Source organism: Propithecus coquereli, unplaced genomic scaffold, assembly GCF_000956105.1.
Source record: "Propithecus coquereli isolate 6110/MARCELLA unplaced genomic scaffold, Pcoq_1.0 Scaffold130, whole genome shotgun sequence".
In the NCBI taxonomy this organism is placed as follows: Eukaryota; Metazoa; Chordata; class Mammalia; order Primates; family Indriidae; genus Propithecus; species Propithecus coquereli.
The window spans coordinates 2429653-2444282 of NW_012137192.1; the positions used below are offsets into that span (position 1 = coordinate 2429653).

Here is a 14630-nt window from a genome sequence, read left to right on the forward strand (position 1 = left end):
TAAATTTTTGTTCCTCACTCCTTGCCACCCTCCCTCCTTCTTAGTTTTCAATGTCTATTATACCACTTTATGACTATTTATACTTATTGTTTAGCTACCACTTATAAGTGAGAACATGTGGTATTTGTGTTTCCATTCCTGAGATACTTCACTTAGGATAATGTTCTCCAATTCTATCCAAGTTACTGCAGAAGACATTGTTTCATGCCTTTTTATGGCTGAATAGTACTCCATGGTGTGCGTGTGTGTGTGTGTGTGTGTGTGTGTGTGTGTGTGTGTATGTGTATATATATCCATCCATACATATATATATATTACTGTATACACATACACACCACATTTTCTTTATCCACTCATCAGATCATGGACACTTAGATTGATTTCATATCCTTGCAATTGTAAATTGTGTTGCACTTGAACATTCAGGTGTCATTCTTATAAAAAATGACTTCTTTTCCTTTGGGTAGATAACCAGTAGTGGGATTGCTGGATCAAATGATAGGGTTACTTTTTGTTCTTTGAGGAGTCTCCATGATGTTTTCCATAGAGGTTATACGAGTTTACATTACCACCAACAGTGTATAAGCACTCCCTTTTCACTGCATCCACACCAACATCTATTGTTTTTGACTTTTTGATAATGGCCATTCTCATAGGGGGAAGGTGATATCTCATTGTGGTTTTAATTTGCATTTCCCTGATGATTAGTCATGTTGAGCATGTTTTCATATGTTAGTTGGCCATTTGTTTATCTTCTTTGAAAAAAGCCTGTTCATGTCTTTTGCCCACTTTTTGATGGAGTTATTTGTTTTTTTCTTGTCTTGCTGATTTGAATTCTTTGTAGATTCTAGATATTATAGTCCTTTGTTGGATGTATAGTTTGTGAATATTTTCTGCCATTCTGTAGGTTGTCTGTTTACTCTTGATTATTTCTTTTGCTTTGCAAAAACTTTTCAGTTTAATTAAGTCCCAGTGACTTATTTTTATTGTGGGTGTATTTGCTTTTGGGGTCTTAGTCATAAATTCTTTGCCTAGGCCAATGTCCAGAAGAGTTTTTCCTACATTCTCTTCTAGAATTTTTATGATTTCAGGTCTTACATTTAACTCTTTAGTCCATCTTGAATTAATTTGTGTATATGGTGAGAGATATGGATCACGTTTTACTCTTCTGCATGTGGCTAGCCAATTTTCCCAGCACCATTTATTGAATAGGGCGTCCTTTCTCCAGTGTATTTTTTTTCCCTGCTTTGTCAAAAATTAGTTGGTTATGGCGATATGGCTTTATTTCCGGGTTCTCTATCCTGTTCCATTGGTCTGTGTGTCTACCTTTATGCCAGTATCATGCTGTTTTGGTTACTATAGCATTGTAGTATAGTTTGAAGTCAGGTATTGTGATGCCTCCAGATTTGTTCTTTTTGCTTAGAATTGTTTTGGCTATTCAGGCTCTTTTTTGCTTCCATATGAAATTTCGGATTTATTTTCTAGAGCTGTGAAAAATGATGTTGGTATTTTGATGGGAATTACATTGAATCTGTAAATCACTTGGGGCAGTACGGACATTTTAACAATATTGATTCCTCCAGTCCATGAACATGGGATGTTTTTCCATTTGTTTGTATCCTCTGTGATTTCATCAGTATTTTGTAGTTCTCTTTGTAGAAATCTTTCACCTCGTTGGTTAGTATATTCATAGGTGTTTTATTTTCTTTGCAACTATTGAGAATGGTATTGAGTTCTTGATTTGACCCTCAGCTTGACTGTTATTAGTATATGGAAATAATACTGAATTGTGTACATTAATTTCGAAACCTGAGACTTTACTGAATTTATCAATTCTGGGAGTCTTTGGAGGAATCTTTAGGGTTCTCTAGATATAATAAGATCATATTATCAGCCAACAGGGATAGTGTAGCTCCTCTTGTCTGATTTGGATGGCCTTTATTTCTTTCTTTTGCCTGATTACTCTGGCTAGGACTTCCAATACTATGTTGAATAAAAGTGGTGACAGTGGTCATCCTTGTCATGTTCCAGTTCTTATGGGGAATACTTTCAACTTTTCCCCATTCATTATGATGTTGGCTGTGGGTTTGTCGTACATAGCTTTTGTTATTTTGAGGTATATTCCTTCTATGCCTAGTTTGTTGAGGGTTTTTATCATGAAGGGGTACTGGATTTTATCTAATGCTTTTTCTGCATCTATCAAGGTGATTGTATACTTTTTGTTTTTAATGCTCTTTATGTGGTGAATCACATTTATTGATTTGTGTATGTTGAACCATCCTTATATCCCTGGGATGAAACCCACTTGATCATGGTGAATTATCTTTTTGATGTGCTGTTGGATTTGGTTTGCTAGTATTTTGTTGAAGATTTTTGCATGTATGTTCATGAGGGATATCAGTCTGTAGTTTTCTTTTTTTGTTGTGTCTTTTCCTGGCTTGGTATCAGGGTGATACTGCTTTGTAGAATGAGTTAGTGAGGATTCCCTCTTTCTCGGTGTCATGGAACGGTTTCAGTAGGATAGGTGCCAGTACTTCTTTGTAGATCTACTAGAATTCAGCTGTGGATCCATCTGGTTTTGGGCTTTTTTGTTGTTTTCGGGAGATTGTGTATTATTGTTTTAGTCTCACTACTCATTATTGGTTTGTTCAGGATTTCTCTTTCTTCCTGATTCAAGTTTGGGAGATTGTGTGCTTCCAAAAATTTTCCATTTCCTTTAGATTTTCTGGTTTGTGTGTGTAGAGGTTTTCATAGTAGTCTTGGATGATATTTTGTATTTCTGTGGTATCAGTTGTAATGTCTCCTTTTTCATTTCTGGTTGAGCTTATTTGAGTCCTTTCTCTTCTATTTCTGGTTAATGCAGTGGTTTATCAATTTTGTTTATCCTTTCAAAGAACCAACTTTTTATTTTGTTGATCCTTTGTGTTGTTTTTTTTGAGTTTCCATTTTGTTTAGTTCTGCTCTGATCTTTGTTATTTCTTTTCTTTTGCTAGCTTTGGGTTTGGTTTGTTCTTTTTCTAGTTCTTTGGGGTGTGTGACATTAAGTTATTCCTTTGTGATCTTTCTGCCTTTTTGATGTAGGCATTTAAGGCTATGAACTTCCCTCTCAGCACTACTTTATTTTGCTTATACTAGAGATTTCTGGAAGCTTGTCTTTGTTGTTCAATTAAAAAAATTTTTAGATTTCCATCTTCATTTTGTCATGGACCCAAGGATTGTTCCATAGCAGGTCGTTTAATTTCCGTGTATTTGTGTAGTTTTGAGAGTGCCTCTTGGAATTGATTTCTAGTTTGATTCCACTGTGGTTTTAGAAGATACATGGTATAATTTCGATTTTTCTAAATTGATAAACTTATATTACAGAGTGTCTTAAAACACATTTTTTAACCAATAGGGGTTTACAATCAAAAAAGTTTAGAGATCACTGTTGTAAAACATGAGTGTTATCCAATCATATTGTTAAGAGAGGTCCAAATCTCCTGCCCAAACCTAACCCTGTTTTGAACTGAATCTTTGGCTTGTAATAATTAAATAACTTATTTTTTATTAAATGGCTTACAGGAACATTTAAATTTGTCATATTTTGCAGTGTGGCATATCTTTTTCTACTTACATGCATAGAGAGCTAGACAATGATCTGTTACTGAGATATACTTTAAATATGTGGCAAATATATAATATGAAAGTAATGCTTGGTAAATTATCATCTTATTTTAGACTTTACAATTTCAGCATTAGTATATTAAGATATTAGCTAAAATTAATACGCTGTGCTGGAGTTAGTTAAATGATGTGCTAGAGGTGGCTGTTACTATTTTATGGGAGCAGATTGTGTGCATCCCTTTTCCCTTGCATGCAGCATCCTGAAATTGACTGTGATTGGGAGTATGTACACAGTGGAAATGGGCAAATGCTACAAATCAGGGCTTTCTTTTCTTCCCCCACCCCACCCTGGGAGCTTGTTTAGCACTGTAGGGTTTTTTAAGACTAGTTCCAAATCATGCAGTGGAACATGGGAATTTCAAATCCTTCGTGAAAAAGTGTTATAAGGACAAATACGTTTCAGAAATATTGCATGTAGAAATCTTCTTTTTCTTTGTTAGAAAGTTGGAAATGTATGAACATTCTAAAATCTCCAGTACTTTATACTGTGAAGAAAGGTATTTGAATTTGTATGACTCAGCATTTTCAAAACTTTTAAAGTATATTCACAGATCTCATTTTTGTGTTACATCTATTAATAGCCCATTAAATTACTGTTTTGGAGAGCACTCTTTGAGAAAGAGATAGATTATGTTATTACTTGCTGACTTAAAATGTGTTTTATTTTCAGCCCTGCCAAAGTAACCCTGCTGGGGTCAGTTATCTTCACATTCCAGCACACCAAACATCTGGCAATATCAAAGCATAATCTTATGTTCCTTTATACCATCTTTCTTGTGGCCACAAAGGTAAGAGTTCAAAATATTAATACTTATAAGTCAGTATTACAAATCCTGTATTATCATTCCCCTTTGATAGAATCCTGCATACTGGGCAAGTAACAGGAACTTTTTTTTTTATTGTTATAGTCTAAAAAGATAAATTTGGGAGAGTTTATGTAGCACATCTGTGACTTTCTGAAAGAGGTTTTCTGTGATTCCTCATTTGCTTATGCTGAGGCTATCAGGAAAAACTCGCAGATAGCCTACTAGTATATTGTTAGTGGAAATAGCCAAGGCTTATCCAAGACTACAAAGATAGTGTTGTCTCATTTGTAAAATGAGGTGCTTGGGATAGATGTTCTCTGAGTTTCCTTTAAGTGCTAAAATTTCAAGATTTTATATTAGGACTTATTTGTGATCAATCTCTTCTATTATTATTGCCTGGGTGGAAGCTTTATTCCTTCTTGAAGATAGGAGGTAGTATGGCATAAGATGATTTTAGAGACAGGCAGTCTTAGATTCAAATCCTAATTTTGCTGCCTAATCCCTGAACAGGCAAGTCACTTAATGTCTCTGAATCCCAATTTTCTCATCTTCATCGTATGATTGTTGAGAGGATTGGAGAAGAGTGTCACTCTGTCAATGTCTGACACATTTTATGAATTTTATTTGCAGCTGTATCATGGGACTAATTCCGGTTATTCTTAACATTAATTAGGGATTGTTCCCTATTCACAAGTAGATAATTGATTTTAGGATAAAATTATTATTTAAACCTAGAAAAATGTTGTGGCTTACTCTATTTTGAACTAGATATTTTTGGATAAAAACTTATCTGCAGGATTCTTAAAAAGAAAACAGTATAAATTGGTGTCTTAGAACCAAGTCACTATAGGGATCATTTATTTTTGTTTTGGTAGTCTCCACGATGGAGGTGGTCTGTGGCTATAATTCAAATACCTGATATATCAGATATTTGTATTTCACATATCTGAGGTAAAATCTTTTCACATATACTGTCTTCCAGTCCTCAAATTTTGAGCTGTAGGTATTTTTTTTCTAACAGCTTTATTGAGATATATTTTCCATATTCTACAGTTCACCCACTTAAAGTGTACAATTGAATGGTTTTTAGTATATTCACAGAGTTGTGCAGTTATCACCATAGTCAATATTAGAACATTTTTATCAACCAGAAAAGAAACCTTATACCCATTAGCATTTACATTTTCCCCAGTACCCTCAACTGTAGGCCCTTTTATTTATGCATTAGTTGACAGACATTTTGGTTGTTTCACTTTTTGGCTGATATGAATAAATGAGCTATGAACATACATATAAAAGTTTTTGTGTGGATATATGTTTCATTTCTCTTGAGTATATCCTCTAGGAATGGAATTGTTAGATCATATGGTAATTCTTTAACCATTTGAGGAACTGACAGACATTTTTCCAAAGTGGGTTATCATTTTACATTCCTACCACCAATGTATTAATATGAGAGTTACAATTTCACCACACCCCCACCAGTGCATGTTATTGTCTGTTGTTTTTTTTTTTTTCATTATAGCTACCCGAGTGGGTGTGAAGTGGCATCTCATTGTGGTTTTGATTTGCATTTCCCTGATGACTAATGGTGCTAAGTATCTTTTCATGTGCTTGTTAGATTTGTGTATCTTCTTTGGAAAAATATCTATTCAGATCATTTGACCATTTTTAATTGTATTTGTCTTTTTAATGTTGAGTTGTAAGAATTCTTTATATATTTTGGATACTAGACCCTTACCGGACATATGATTTGCAGTTATTTTCTCCTATCCTGTAAATTTTATTTTTACTTGATAGTGTCCTTGGAAGCACAAATTTAAACAAATTTGATGAAGTCAATTTATCTCTTTTCTTCTTTATTGTGTATGCTTTATGTGTCATATCTAAAAAAGCCGTTGCACAAATCCAAGGTCATGTAGATTTACCTCTATGTTTTCTTTTAAAAGTTTTAGCTCTTATGATGTTTTTAAGTTAATTTTTTTTTTTTTTTTGAGACAGAGTCTCACTGTGTTGCCCGGGCTAGAGTGAGTGCCGTGGCATCAGCCTAGCTCACAGCAACCTCAAACTCCTGGGCTCAAGCGATCCTCCTGCCTCAGCCTCCCGAGTAGCTGGGACTACAGGCATGCGCCACCATGCCCGGCTAATTTTTTTTTTTCTATATATTTTTAGTTGTCCAATTAATTTCTTTCTAATTTTAGTAGAGACGGGGTCTCGCTCTTGCTCAGGCTGGTCTCGAACTCCTGAGCTCAAACAATCTGCCCGCCTCGGCCTCCCAGAGAGCTAGGATTACAGGCGTGAGCCACTGCGCCCGGCCGTAAGTTAATTTTTGTATATGGTATGAGGAAGGGTCCAACTTTATTCTTTTTCTTTTTTAGAGACAGAATTTTGCTCTGTTTCCCAGGCTGGAGCGCGGTGGTGCTATCACAGTTCGCTGCAGCTTTAAACTCCTGGGCTCAAGTGATCCTCTTGCCTCAGCCTCCCGAGTAGCTAGGACTACAGGCATGTGCCACCACACTCAGCTAATTTTTAAATTTTTTTGTAGAGATAAGGTCTCATTATGTTGTTCAGGCTGATCTCGAACTCCTGGCTTCAAGCGATACTCCAGCATTAGCATCCAAAAGTGCTAGGATTACAGGCATGAGCCACTGTGCCTGACCTTCACCTTCATTCTTTTACATGTGGATATTTTGTTGTCCCAGCACTTTTTATTGAAAAGACTGTTCTTTCTCTCATTGAATTGTTTTGCAACCTTTGTCGAAAATCAACTGATTACCTCTAGACTCTCAGTTTTATTCCATTCACATATGTATGCTTATCCTTATGCTGTTATCACTCAATCTTAATTATGGTAGCTTCATAGTTTTGAAATTGGGAAGCATGAGTCCTCTGAGTTTGTTCTTCCTTTTCAGAATTATTTTGACTATTCTGGGTCACTTGAATTTACATGTAAATTTTAGGATTAACTTGACAATTTCTGCAAAGAAGCCAGCTTGTATGTTGATAGACATTGCTTTAAATCTGTAAATCAGTTTGGGAACTATTACCGTTTTAACAATGTTCAGGTTTCTAATCCATCAACACAAGATTTATTTCCATTTATTTAGGTTGTCTTCAATTTTTATTGATTGTCTTTACAAATCTTAAATTTTTTTTTTGTTGAATTTATTTCTAAGTATTTTGTTCTTTTTTGCTGCTATATTAAATGGAATTGTTTTAAAATATCATTTTCAGGTTCATTATAAATACGTAGAAATACAGTTGATTTTTGTATATTGATCTTGTATCTGGCAACTTTGCTGAACTTGTTTCTTAGCTTTAATAGGTTTTTTTTTTTTTTTTTTAGTGCGGATTCCTTAGAATTTTCTATATTCAAGATCATGTTGTCTGCAAATAGAGATAATTTTACTTCTTTTCCAATTTACATGTCTTTAGTTTTATTTTCTTGCCCAGTTGCTCTGCCTAGAACCTCTAGTACAAGTTGAAAAGAAATGGAGTGAACATTCTTGCCTTTTTTCTGATCTTAGGGAGAAAGCATTTGTTCTTTTACTGTTAAGTGTGTTGTTGGCTGTAGGTCTTTTTGTAGATGCCTTTTATAAGGTCAGGGAAGTTAGTTTTCTTCTATTAGTTCGTTGAGTGGTTTTATCATGAAGGAGTATAGGGAGCTGTATAATTTGTGAGAGTTTCTAACTTTAAAGAAAATGAATGTGTATTGTGGGTTTGGTAAAAATAAATAGCATTGGTATCTTAAGTTTTTTTAAATTATAGGATCAGTTTAGTTCAAGGCCTAATTTATGGAATAAAAATGATAGTTTTTCTTACAATTGTTGCTGGACATACAATTTTTTATTATAATACCCAAACTTAAATACCATACTGCAATGTAATAATTAAAAAGATATTTAAAAATAGAAAAATGTACAATGTTGAACTTTTCTTGTAGTATTCCCCGTTTTCCTGATTAGAAGTATATTTTGAAATAGAATATTCATTTTTAACTCATCCATTTGCCAAAATTCCATTCAGATTTGATACTGATAATATGTGTGATAATTTTAATCATGCTGATTTTAACATGGCTTGTCATTTAAGTGTTTCTGAATAGCTACTATAGTGTCACATTTCTTAGATATAAAAAAAATTGGCAGGAATATACAGAGAAATATTTGCCAGTAATTATTTTCCTTTTCTTTGATTGCTTTTTTCCTGTGTTATTTATGTAGTCAGAAAATTTGCATTGTACGTTTGTTTTGAATAATCAGTGTTTTGGCATATACACAGATGCTAATAAATATGATTTCTATTCTTAAAGTGAATATCTCCCCCAAATTATGACGAGCATGCACATATAAAAATAGTGAGTTCCATAAGAATAACAGAAAATAAATGACCCATCCTCCCAGTGTTGCTCAACCTCTAGTATCTCCGTTGTTATCTAAATCTGCTTCATTTGAAGCAGACCTATGGTAAACCTTATGTAGTCTCTGTCTTCACATGTACAGCCTAGCCCTAAGCCAAGGACTTATATATAGCACCATCCCATAAAGATACCTGGAGTCCCCTCCCTCAGCCCCTGTACCTGCTCTGGTTCCTCCTCTCTGGTACCTCACCCTGCAGGTTGTGGGCAACTTTAGCTGTACTAAACATCAATCTCTGCTGCCTCAGCTTCAGTTTTAGCTCTGTGCTTTCTGGTTGAAAAATTGTCCTGAGGCAGAAGTAAGGGAAAATGTGAACATCACTTTATGAATTTCTCTTTTCTCATGGATCAGTCTTAACATTTTCTGTTGTCTAATGGCTCATAATAGTTGACTCAGGTATGTGTTTTGTCAAATTTATATTTTTACACTTGGAAGGATAGTTCTAGAACCAGTTATTCTATCACAGCAAAGGAGTAAGTTCCTGTGTTCCTTTCTTGATCAGTATTGTTAGAGGTTTATCTGTGTGTTTTTAATCTTTTCAGAGGACCAATTTTTGGTTTTGTTGTTCCTCTCAATGATATTGTTTTTCATTGCTGTGTCTCACATCACGTTTTGATGTGTATATTTTTATTGTCATTTGGTTTAAATTCCTATGATTTATATTAGCTCCTTCCTTGACAAAGAAATATTTACAAGTGTGTTTTAAAAATCCAAGAATTCGGAAAAAAATCTTTTCTTAAATGATTTCTACTTAAACTGCATTTTGACAACATGTATATGTGTTTGTAGTATGTTATTCTTTGGTATTTTTTGACACTTCATTTCTTACTAGTATTGATGTGATTTTATATTAATTTTTGTTTGTGTGAAAGTAAATATATTCTTTATTTTGGAGGCATGAGGAATCATATATATGTATGTATGTATATGCTTATTCATTATGGTTCAAATATAGTATATAATTATTAATTTTTTTCCTGCCTGATCTATTAATTTTCTTCCTGCTTGAGAAAAGTATGTTAAATATTCTCCTGCTTCCCTTCTTCTTTCCTCCTTTCCTTCCCTCCTTCCTATCTTTCTAACCTTCCTCTTTTTCTTCCAGAATTCAAGCAAGCTGAACATTCATGGAGTGTTCAGCTCTTGTGGGCTCCCATTTTCATTCAAGAAGGACTAAGTTCTTCCTTTCTGTTTCTCACAAATACTTGGTGATTGTTAAAACCAAAGTCTCAGGGGAAAGAAATATGTGCCAACTAATACTATTGACATAGAAGAAAACACATGGGTATTGGAATCATACAGACCTATGTTGACATCTAGGCTTCACAATTTTAAGCATGAGTTGCTTTGCTTGAGACACAGTTGTAAGTGTGTCTGTCACTCAGATAGCGTACATTGTACCCGTTAGGTATGGTTTCACCCATCCTCTCTTCCCCCTTCCCAGCTGCTTGATTTCCACTGGGTTTTACTTCCATCTGCGCACATGAGTGCTGATCGGTTAGTTCCAATTTAATAGCGAGTACCTGTAGTATTTGTTTTTCCATTCTTGCCATACTTCACTTAGGATGGTCTCCAGTTCCATTCAGATTGTTGCAAAAGGTATTAATTTATTTTTTATGGCAGAATAGTACTCCATGGTATACATATACCACATTTTATTAATCTACTCGTAAATTGATGGGCACTTGGATTGATACCACATCTTTGCAGTTGTGAATTGTGCTACAATAAACATTTGAGTGCAAGTGTCTTTTTGATATAATGACTTTTTTTCCTTTGGGCAAATACCCAGTAGTGGGATTGCTGGGTCAAATGGTAGGTGTACTTTTCATTCTTTGAGGAATCGCCATACTATTTTCCAAAGCAGTTGTACTAGTTTGCAGTCCCACCAACAGTATATAAGTGTTCCTTTCTCTCCGTCTTTATCTCAATTAATTGATATTTTAGGATATGTTGAAAATACTAAAATATTTTAGGGCTTCTACTTTCTTTTGCTTCCTCTCCTTTTTAAGTACGAGACCATAAAGCCAAATGCTATTTAATTTAGGTAATGTGCTTTTTATTTTAATAGTTTGCTAAATAAGGAGACAGTTTTATATTTTATTTGTAAAAGAATAAGAATTTAGTCTATTTGTCACAATTATATTTCTGTCACCTTGCTAAATCAAAGTCTGGTAAGAGGCCGCCGAATCCACAGAAGTCTGTCCTTGAACCACGTTAAGTCTATCTCAGCAGTAATTTCTGATGCCAGCAATACTTCTCAACTGAGTGATGAGTCTATTGGGAGTGGAGATTCTATTAAAACACTCGACTTTGAAAAATACTTATTATAGTTCATGTTCTCAGAAAATACTTTAAACACTGACACTCTTCTCTCTTGGATTTTTATAAAAAAGACATTGCTATTTTCCTGACATTAGACTGTTGTTTTTGATTTGAATTCTTTTGTCTTTTTATTAGTAGTTCATTAAGTCAAGCTGTGACCAAGATAATTATGCTGGTATATTTCATTGTAATTATTCTAAGGAATAATTTAATATAAAAAAGTTCTTCTGAGATCTCACCCAATAGTTTATAAACCTGGAGGTTAATGTTGTATTTAGACTCCTCTCACTCTATATTCTCTCCAAGTGACCCACATTCATATCCATGCCTTTACTTTTCACTTGCATGGTAATAACTTCTAGATCCCTTACTTAAACATTTCTGGGCAGTCCTCCATTACTGTACTTACTCTTTAGTGTTTTGCAATCACTGATTTACTTGCCTGTCTGACTAGTCTGTAAACTCCTTGAAGTTGGGACTACATTCAACATTCTTCAGGCAGACAGGTGTAATGTACAAACATTATTTTAATCCTTTCGATGGTTAGTTTTAGGATTTTGTTAGTGCTGCTCTATTTCACGGCTGCCCTGCTACAGTGTAACTCTTTTGGGGTCTTAATTTAAGCCTGAGGTATATCTGTGGGCTTAAATTAAGACCACTTGGCTGACCTTGAACTCCAACCTGTCTTCCCAGTACCAAGTGGCTGACTGCTCAAGTGTTTACTCAGCTCTTTGGCCTCCCAGCTGTTGCTGTCTGCTAGGCTTTTGAATTCTCTTCCTTCCTATGTAGACATAGTTTAGGGGTTGGTGAAAACGCCAGGGAAGATTACACAAGGATATTTGGGCTCACTTCCATATGATTCTCTACTCTTTGGGCTGTATTACTCTCCAGACCTAGATACTTTGACCTTCTCAGACTCTAGCCTTTGTGTCCTTAGCCAACTGGGACTTCTGCTTTCCAGTCTCCTGTGCTGTGAATTGGCACATATCCTCAAAAGAAAAAGCCAGGGTGAACGTGAAGCTCACTTTATTCAGCTTTCTTTCTCTTAGGGATAGTAGCCCCATCAGGTTCTTCCTGTATTGGTTGTTCTCCGGTGTCTTCTAGCAGTTACTTTATGTACTTCTGACTTTTATATTGATTTTGGTGAGAGACTAAGTCTGATAAAAGCTATTTAGTCATGGCTTGCCTGAAGTCCATGTGCATGTATTTTTAAAAAACTGTTTGGTTTTTTTATTTTGAGGTCAAATTCACGTAACAAAATTAGCTATTTGAAAGTATACATTTCAGTATACATTGAGTACATTCACGATGTGTGTCAATGCATTTTTAATTTACACAAATGATATTGTTCTGTGTCTCATTTTCACCTAACACTGTGTTCTAAGAATTTTTTCCTTTTCCTTTTCTGTTGATCACTTATATTGTATAGTATGCATTTCACTTATCTATTCCTCTTGTGATAGACATATACTTTTTCTTCAACTCCTCACTCCCTAGACTATGTTGCAGTTAATAAGAATTTATTTATTTATTTATATTTTATTTTTTTGTTTTGAGACAAGAGTCTCGCTTTGTTGCCCGGACTAGAGTGAGTGCCATGGCGTCAGCCTAGCTCACAGCAAACTCAAACATCTGGGCTCAAGCAATCCTTCTGCCTCAGCCTCCCGAGTAGCTGGGACTACAGGCATGCGCCACCATGCCCGGCTAATTTTTTCTATATATATATATATATATTTAGTTGTCCAGATAATTTCTTTCTATTTTTTAGTAGAGATGGGGTCTCGCTCTTGCTCAGGCTGATCTTGAACTCCTGACCTTGAGCAATCCACCCACCTCGGCCTCCCAGAGTGCTAGGATTACAGGCATGAGCCACCGCGCTCGGCCCCAATAAGAATTTATTTTTGATTCCATTTTCTCCATGCAAGTGGGTTATGTAGGGGCCCTTTTTTTTTTCTTTTTGAAATTTGATTCCAAAATTTCTAGTTTGATTCATTATCTGCAATCTAGAGGAGTTGACTCTTGGAAATTACTGGACTTTTTAGAACTATTCTAGACCTTAAAGTTCTCCCCCCAGATTTATTTTGACACTAATCCAATTTCTTGGGCAAATCTAAACATCTCTGAACGTTGTGCATTTTGCCAGATAAAGGATTGGGAATGCTCTCTAACTCTACCTCTTGATGTTTTGGTTCCTTATGTGTAAAAATATATATGGAAAAATTGAGTGATAGAGGCTTTCTGCAGTCCCCCTTAGGGGCAATATTCTGCAAGTCACTGAAAGTCTGTGTCATTAGATGGTGATAGACAGTGTATTTAATAATTGAACTCAAAATCTGGGTGTGGCAAACTGCTTTACTACTTGTTAGCTTTGTGACTTTGGGCAAGTTAGTTAACCTCTTAGAGTCTTGGTTCCATATTTCTATGATGAGGTTAATAATGGAGTAGTTGTTAAAATTCTCTTAATAATGGAGTAGTTGTTAAAATTCTCTTAAAATTTAAGAGAATAATAATGTAAAGTATTTATCTCAGTTCTGGCAAATGTTAAGCTCATAGTAATGACAGCTGTATTGGTGGTTTGATTTAGACTGTAGATGCTATTTTATCTTATTTCTTGGGAATACTAAATGTATTTTTAAAAAAATTGTTATACTGCTCATTTGGCATCCAAAAGTATGATACCTTGTATCACTTTTAATGAGTTGTATACTTTTCCCTTAAGTATAAACTCATAGAGAGCAGAGATTTTACCAGAATCTAGCTTAGTTTGCATCTTCTTCAGATTGAATTAAGAATACATTTTTGAATTCTTTTTTTCTTTTTATTTACTTTCTTCTTTGTTTTCAGAAACATAAAGCATTTGTAATTAAACTCAAAATTTAACTTTTTTCTCAGGTAACCATGATGATTACACAGACTTCTACTATGACTTTTGCGCCTTTTGAAGATACATTGAGTCGGATGCTGTTTGGCTGGCAGCAGCAGTTTTCATCGTGTGAAAAGAAAAGTGAAGCAAAATCATCTTCCAATGGCACTGGGTCACTGGCCTCCAAACCTGTAGATGATACTTCAGATAAGGTTAAAAAGAAACATGCTAAGAAGACTGAATAAATTTACTTAATGAGCTCTAGAAGGCAATTTTTTTTTCTTATCTACCTGTCAGATTGTGATAATATTTCTATGTAAATGATGTGAAATAAAGATTATATTTAAGGAATGGAGGTGACAAAAAGAAAGAAATTCTTTCTGTTTCAGGGAGACTACCCCTTTCTGGATTGTAATTCATGAGTATTAGGAGCGTATCATGTGAATTTGTTTTTCTGATATAAAAGATTCTGTTGTGATTATTTGAGTAGTTTTATATTGATAGAAGGAGGCTAATTTTTTTAAATGTTAGAAAAGTAAAACTATCATTGCAAAATAA

At 34.7% G+C, this 14630-nt stretch overlaps 1 protein-coding gene across 1 annotated transcript in view; it reads left to right on the forward strand.

Annotated features, from left to right (window-relative positions):
• TMEM38B (transmembrane protein 38B) overlaps positions 1–14597 on the forward strand; it is a 44442-nt gene extending 29845 nt beyond the window's left edge. The window contains exons 5-6 of the mRNA XM_012638530.1: positions 4334–4451; positions 14102–14597. Of these exons, the coding sequence (XP_012493984.1) occupies positions 4334–4451; positions 14102–14317 (334 nt within the window). The 3' untranslated portion in view covers positions 14318–14597. The remainder of the gene's footprint in view (positions 1–4333; positions 4452–14101) is intronic.
• The last annotated feature ends 33 nt before the right edge of the window (positions 14598–14630 follow it).